Source organism: Gavialis gangeticus, unplaced genomic scaffold (genome assembly GCF_001723915.1).
Source record: "Gavialis gangeticus isolate Ggan-Ray unplaced genomic scaffold, GavGan_comp1, whole genome shotgun sequence".
Taxonomy (NCBI): Eukaryota; Metazoa; Chordata; order Crocodylia; family Gavialidae; genus Gavialis; species Gavialis gangeticus.
In genome coordinates, this window is record NW_017729006.1 from 44,531,963 (window position 1) to 44,540,068 (window position 8,106).

The 8,106-nt window shown below is 44.1% G+C and overlaps 1 protein-coding gene across 2 annotated transcripts in view; it reads left to right on the forward strand.

Annotated features, from left to right (window-relative positions):
• GLIPR2 (GLI pathogenesis related 2) overlaps positions 1-8,106 on the forward strand; it is a 101,163-nt gene that overhangs the window by 48,234 nt on the left and 44,823 nt on the right. For both annotated transcript variants that reach the window (XM_019509154.1, XM_019509155.1), the window contains exon 2: positions 3,842-3,950. In XM_019509154.1, coding sequence (XP_019364699.1) covers positions 3,842-3,950 — 109 coding nt within the window. The remainder of the gene's footprint in view (positions 1-3,841; positions 3,951-8,106) is intronic.

Sequence of the window (8,106 nt, forward strand, 5' to 3'; positions counted from 1 at the left end):
TAAAACGGTCTTGGAGGAGTTTGTGACCATTGGACCTTGTCATCCCTTGGGGTACTTTGGTGAACAGACATTTCCCCCAGATCCTGATGTACACCCCTTATATACTTATAGGCTGCCACCAGGTCACCCCTGAGCCTGCACGTTTCCAGACTGAGTAGTCCCATGGCTCTCAGCCTCTCTTCATAAGGCCTGTTCTTTTGCCCTCTGAGCATGTGTGTGGCTCTCCTCTAGACCTTCTCAAGCTTCTCCACATCCTTTTTGAATTGCGGAGCCCAGAATTGGATGCAGTACTCCAGCTGCGGCCTCACCAAGGACAAGTACAGCAGCTGAGTACTTCTTCTCCAAGGCCGAGTACCAAGGCTGAATACACCAACGCTGAGTACTTCTTCTCTCCCTTCCCCCAACACACTTACACAGTAGTTCTATACAACTTGAGTTTAAGGACAACTTTATATCTGTGGAGGTAGTACAAAGAGACTGGAGCTAAGGTAGTGAAGAATCTGAAGGTCTGTACTGAGTCCTCATCACCTTTCTCTCCTTATCTGAGTCAGAATGGAGCAGAAATAGGAGGGTATTGTGGAGGTGAATGCGGGTGATCCTAGACAGAGGTAGATTTCATATGAGAAGAGGCTGAACAGGTTGGTACTGTTTAGTTCAGAGAAGAGTGGAGAAAACAGAAGTATTCCAAACGATATTTATTATGAAGGTCAATTACATGCCTGTTTCCTTTTTCCATACGATATGAACAAGAAGCCAGACAATGAAATTGAAAGGCAGCAAACAAAAAGAGCAAATACTATCTTTCACAGCACGTTAACCTGTGGAACAAGTGTTCAGTAAGGTTCAAAAAAAGGATTATAAGTATGAGTAATGAGAACATTCATTGTTCCATTTCATAAAACTACTACTTTTTTTTTTAATTAGAATGTGTAAAGTTTCATAATGTAAAGCTTCCTGTGAGTAGAGAGTACATTTTTCTGTCATCCTATGCCACTTAAACACACACAAGAGCCAGTATCAAAAGCCTTTTGGGAAGTCATATCCAGTTGGTTAAGAGCATGGAAATTTCTGCTAATGCTCCCACTAATACTCACTTTCAGTGCCTGGCGCAGTGCGTGGCATATCATTGATATGGAAAACACAAACTTCCTGCCCAAGAAACTGAAAAAGAAGTTTGGCAGCTTGAAGTCCCTGCCTACACATCAAAACACTCAAAAGAACGTGGTGGGGGGAAGGAACAAGAGCATATTACATAGTCTGGATATAACGGTAGATACTTGCTAATTTACACAGTCGTCTTATAGCAGCTACTTTTGTTGGTGTACTGGAAACAGAGAGAAGATATATCATTGGTAGTCAGGATGGATAAAAATCAACAATTTAAAAATAAAAATGGATTTTTAAAAAAAATTAAATCAGTTTTTTTAAATCATATTTTACATTTTTTTGTTAAGATGCTTTTACAAAAATTAAGTTTTAATTTAAGAAATGTTAACACTCAAAGATATAATCATGGAATAGGGATTGCAACTTATAATTATATGCTGTTTGAGACAGTATATTCGTGTAACTTTTTTAGAAAAGTTTTATATAAATAGGTCACAACAGGCCATGGACTGTATTAGGGGCCCAATCTTATGGGGTTCCCAGAGACTCCTCTACAAATTAGTAAAGATTAAAGAAAATAGGACTCTGCCCAATGGGACTCGGTGCTCAGTCTAGAAGATCCCATTAAGCATCTCTCTGATGCTTAGTTTCAGTTCTCAAAGTGTGGATTGGTGTCTCCAGAGATAACATCCTTGTTAACAGCAGTGTATGGAGATGAGAGAGAACCATGGATCTGAGTTTTCCATTTCCCACGGAAAAATGGAGTAAACCACAGATTTTACCTTTTACTGGAGGCAAATGCAGATTTCTCATTTTACCAGAGAAACCCATGGATTTTGCAGTTTTGCAATGAGCCCTCTGCAGGCTGGCAGAGTTCCAGGCTACAGGGGGCTGCGAGGGAGTGGAAGGAGGGTGGTCAGGCAGGGGGCACCATATGTGGATATGCACTTGGCCTCAGCCAGCCTGGAGAGCAGCTCCTGCAGGTAAGTGTGGTGGGGGGATTGAGGCCTCCATAGGGACAGAGGGCAGGAGTTGAGTAGGGCTGGGGCTGCTGCCCAGCTGGGCGGTGGGCTTGCGGCCGTAATGTGTGGCCGCAGGGCCCCAGAGGGGAGTGGGACGGGGCTGCGGGTGGCTTGTCTGGAGCATGGGGGGGCAGCTTCCCACCACTGCACGCAGTCTTAGGGGGACAGGGGACCCACGTTCCCCAGATCTGTACACAGGGTAGGAGTGGGTGGGCTGCCCGCTGTGGGCTTGGGCAGGGTAGGGGCTGCTCCCTGCCGCTGCATGCACTCTGGAGGGGTAGGGGGGACCTGCACCCCCCCAGGTCTCATGCTTGGCTCCTGAGGGTCACATACCTTTGCACTTTCACCGTTTGTCTTAAATATTTTTATAATAAATATTTATTATATATTATTTAATATAATAAATATTTAAAAAGTTAAAGGTTCTTTCTCTCTCTCTCTCTCCTGGCGGTAGAATGTTGCGGTGTAGCCTTGCCTCTTCTGCGCTACCTGAAAGCCCCAAGCTCATCAGGATTCAAACAATAACTTTTCTGAAGCACTTAAGAAATAAAATCAAATTTATATTCAGAGCAAAACAAACAAAATATCTCCAGTAAATTCCCATCTTGCCTCTCACTTTGTGGTTTCTTTTTCAGCCTTTAATACTATTCAGCTTCCTTTTCAGGTCTGCAGATTTTCCTAGTATTGGTTAATAGAGTTGAGGCAAGTGACCTTATACATTTAATATTTTGCAATATTAATGTATGTCGGCATCAAGCCATTTGACTGTTATGTGGAAATGGGTTCTTGAAGTAGATTAAATGTTACTGAATAAAAAGATTAACATCATTTTCTTTCAGCATCATATTACAATACTGTTTATCTAGAGCTTTTCCAACAGAGTATTTCAAGTAACCTGATTATTTTTGTTTATATTGAGGCCCCCTCATAGTGTGTACAGTGTTAAATGGAGTATAGTGGGAGTAAAGTATACTTTAAAAAGGAGCCCCACAAAAGAGTGGGGGGAAAAAGCAGAGCTGTGTGTAAAAGTAAAAAGTTTTTCTCCCCCCACCCTGAGCAGGGGTCAGGCTGGCTGCTGCCCCTGCTGCTGACTGGGCGAGAAGGCTGCCTACATGCAGCCTCTCATCCCTGCAAGGTCCAGCCCTGTTATTTCTCCCCCCACCCCCCGACAGCTTACAGCTGTCCAGCCGGGCTGGGCCCATCCCGTGGTAAGCGGGTGCTGCAGAAAGTGGGAAATGGAGCAGAGCTGGGCCAGGGTTTGGAGGAGGCAGTGGGGCCTGGCCAGGGAAGAGTGGGGCAGCAGTAGCTAGTCCCCACACCCACTTGGTGTTGGGCAGGAGGTGAGGGTATGCTTATTTTGCCCCCCATGCAGGTCAGGGCAGGGAGCAGGGCTAGGCCAAGGCAGTGGGGCAGTGGCAGCCCACATGTCTGCTGGCTGCCTCCGCCATTCAGAGGCTCTGGGGGAGCGGCTGTGATCTGCCCATGAAACTGAAGCCCAGGGCTGTGTTGAATCCTTGAAATTTGGCCCCAGGCTCTGTGATTTGAGTACACCCATACTGATAGGTACTTAAAATAACATAGGATACCTTATAGAATTGTTAGATCTAAAGCCCTTGATATAGTTATGACTGTATATTAATAATATATGTGACTATAGTTATTTAAGTCTATATTTGATAGAATGCTTGAATATTTATTTTATATTGTTTCAGCTTCCAAACAATTTGCTGAAGAGGTCTTAAAAACCCACAATGACTACAGAAAAAAGCATGGAGTTCCCCCACTAAAGATTTGTAAGGCGTTAAACAATGGAGCACAACAGTGAGTTTAGTCCTTTCTTAAAGTGAGATTTTTAAATCACATTTGTGGATTGGTGTACAATATTCTATCAGCCAACATTTGGCTCTGATTATTCATACTACAACAATTTGTGCATGTTTGTATGATAACACCCAGTAATGGAAGTGTTGCCTTTCTTCTACGATACATCTATAAGTGATGATTCTGTATAGATGAGTCTTTCTCATGGTGGTGTAGAGAGAGACAATAATTTCAAAGTTATCAACATAAGTTTATGATAGATAAATATCTTGTGGTAATGTTATTTTGTGCTCTGGGGTAAAAAAAAATCATAGTTTAGGAACATGGAAAGTTATCATACTGAATCAGATACCATACACTCCTCATAGTTCAGGACTTGGCACTTAATATCATATGCCATAAAGAAAGATACACGAAATTCCATAGATTTCATAGACATTAGGGCTGGAAGGAACCTTGCGAGATCATCAGGTCCAGCTCCCTGCCCAAGGGGCAGGAAGTCAGCTGGGGGTAGATGACCCCAGCAAGGTAAGCATCCAAACACAACTTGAATGTGTCCAGAGTAGGTGCTTACACCACTTCTGTGGGGAGTCTGTTTCAGACTCTGGAGATTCAGACAGTAAAGATGTTTTTCCTCATGTCCAGTCTAAAATGGTCTTCTAGTAGTTTGTGATCATTGGACCTAGTCTTCCCTAGGGGAGTCGTGGTTAACAGGTGTTCTCCGAGGTCCTGATGTACACCCCTGATGTATTCGTAGGCTCCCACCAAGTCCCCGCTGAGCCTACACTTCACCAAGCTGAGGAGTCCTGTGTGTCTCAGCCTCTCCACATAAGGCCTGCTGTCTTGACCTCTGATCATGTGTGTGTCTCTCTCTCCTGTCTCCTCTGGACTCTTCTAAGTGCACAGAGAAGCCTATGGCTTCCAATGGCCAGCTTAGCTGCCTATACATTAACGCCAAGAGCATGGGGAACAAACAGGAGGAACTGGCCCTCCTGTTAAACAATAACAAACATGATCTCATAGGGATAATGGAGACCTGGTGGGACTCCACCTATGACTGGACTACAGGTATAGATGGCTATACCTTGTACAGGAGGGACTGAGCTGAGAGGAAGGGTCAGGGTGTAGCTCTCTCTGTCAAGATGCAGTACACCTCTGTACTAGCTGACATTAGCACCCAAGAAAGGCAACTCAAAACCCTCTGGGTCAACATGGAGAACGTAGTGAAGGGGATATAACCATAGGAGTCTATCGCAAACCTCCTAACCAGGAGGAAGAGCTTGACCACCCATTGCTTTTGGTGCATGGTTGTCATGGGTGATTTCAACCACCCTGACATCTCATGGGGGGAACATTCAGCCAAATCTGATTGGTTATATAGCTTCCTCACCTGCATTGATGAGTTCTGTTTGACTGGAGAAGTCCACAGGTCAACAAGAGGCAAGGCTCTGCTAGATCTGATTCTGGCCAAAGGGGATGATCTAGTGAGCAACCTGAGGATCGAAGGGAACAGTGATCACAAGTCGATCCTTATCCATCGCAAAGCTGGCAGATCAGTCAGCAATGTAGAAATCCTTGACTTCAGGCAAGCTGACTCCCAAAAGCTCAGAAGGTTGGCTGCTGAGATCCTGAAAGATCATGATGCGACAGGGAAGGGAGTCTAAGATGAGTGGTCACTCCTTAAGGATACAATCCTAATAGCTCAAGGAAAGTCCATTCTGGCCTGCAAGAAAGGCAGTAAAAGGGCTGGGAAGCCTTCTTGGCTAAATAGGGATCTCATGGACCTCCTTAATCTTAAAAGAGAATCCTATAAGTGTTGGAAGCCAGGTAATACCTCTAAAGGAGGATTGTGTATCACTGGCCCACACGTGTACAGAACAGACCAGAAAAAAGCCAAGGCTGAAACTGAACTCAGGTTGGCTATGGGAATCAAGGGCAATAAAAAGTCCCTTTTCAGATGCATAGGAAGTCATAAGAAAAATAAGGACAACATTGGACCCCTGCCGAGTCAAATGGGGCAGCCGACTACCGCCCCCCCAGAAAAAAGTTAATCTCCTTAATGATTACTATGCGTAAGTTTTTCACCAGCCCAGGGGGATCACCCTGCCTGACAGGACACAGGACTATGAGGGTACAGGTGACCATACGCCTACATTTGGCGAAGACACTGTGAAGGAGCACCTTGAGAGGCTGGACATCTGTAAGTCAGCGGGCCCTGGTGAAATGCACCCAAGAGTGCCAAAAGACGTGGCTGACATCTTAGCTCGGCCTTTGGCGTGGATATTCGAAAAGTCAAGGCACTTGGGTGAGGTTTCTGAAGACTTGAAGAGGGCCAATGTGGTGCCTATCTTCAAGAAGGGAAAGAAGGAAGATCCAGGGAACTACAGGCTAATCAGTTTGATCTCAACCCTTGTAAAGATCTTCAAGAAAATTATCAAAGAATCCATCAATAACAGGCTAACAGAAGGTGCCATCCTTTTTTTACTTGGATTTAAAAAGCCTTTGACTTGGTCTCCCACGATGTCCTTATGGCAAACTGGGGAAAAAGTGAAATAACTGGTCCATAAAATTCACAATTTTAAATTCATTGTTTTAAACTGAACTCCTAGATAAAATGTAGAAAAGATTAATAGACAAAAGAAACCAGAATTGCAAACTTGAAGGAAAAGCAAAAAAACCCAACCCAAATAAACCCTTATATAAAAAAACCCACACACAACAAACAAACACAAAAAATCAGAAAGGCAGAACCATGTCCCCTTCTTCCCCTCCCTTCCCCAAAAGCTAAAATGTAGATAGAAGAACACTACTGCTGGACTTCTTTCAATAGGAGTCCTTCTAGTTCTATATGCTGGCCAAAATGACAGGCAGAATTGCATAGTATGTAGGTGTAGGTAGGAGGAGCTTAGTTTATGAGAAACCTTTTTGGGATGGGCATGTCTGTGTAAGAAGGATGAGCTCCATCTGAACCAAAATTAAACCAGACTGCTGGTGCTTAAAGAGGTTAGAGAAGAGTTTTAAACTATGAGCTAGGGCAAGGAGTGAGCAGTTATTTTTGCTGGTGGGCCACTTAATTAATTTTGGTATGTTCTCAAGGGCCACACTTTCTCTTTTTCTCCCCTCTCTGCCCCCGGGAGCTGTAGCATCCCCACCGTGACCCGAGTGCCCCCCAACATGGTAGAAGCAGCCCTGGGTGGGTCCCGGCAGTGTTTAAGGACCATGCTGCTGACATCAGCTGTAGACTCTAGCAGCAGGTTCCAGCCAGGGATTGGGGCATCCACCCCATTCCACAGCTGACTGCACTGTGTCAGCGCTGGGTGAAAGCAGTCCTGCCTGCCTGGCATGGCAGAAACAACCCCACCTGCCTGCCTGGCACCCAGCAGTGCCTGGAACCATGGGCTGTATTTTGCCCATCCTTGCATTGGGGGGGAAAGCCAGCAGGGGTGGAAGAGCATGCAGTTGGATTACAATATCCCTAAGGGGAGATGTCATGAAAACTATTTCCTATTAACGAGGGTAGACAAGTGAAAAATGCACATATAGAAGATAACAAAAGTCAGAACAAATGGAGCTTACTAGTAGGGTGCTTTAAGCACCACACCACGGGTCAGGTGTCACCTTACTTTGACCAGGGTCATGATTGGGGTGTTTTAGCTTACTCTACAAGGTCACACAGACCTAACAGAAGAAACTGCTGTTGTCTACACCCAAGCACTAGTTCCCTCTCCCCTTTTAAAGTGGCTACAATTGTATATTTGTCCATTCTTTGTGTTCTGATTTGTAAGTCATAACAGGGATCCTGCTTTTCTCTATTTAAAAAATCCCCAATTCTCTTAAAAAAAAAAAAAAATAAAAAAATAAAAAAAAATCACAACTTCTCTTATTAAACCCCCCAAAATCCACGTTTTTCTGCAAACAAATGCCACTAGTGTATGTGTAATATCTATCGAACACAATATTTTATTGATATATTTACAATTTTAGAGCAGTTTGGAAGCCTACCAGTGCCTCAATCGTTATAATAAAATAAATTCTAAATACCTATATATTTTGGTGTTTGATTTTGGTTTTATCATGGGGGAAAAAAAGAAATCAGAGCTTCCCTTGCCTACTTTGTTTATCAGGGCTGCAGCTGTCCCCTCTCCTGTTTTGCAGT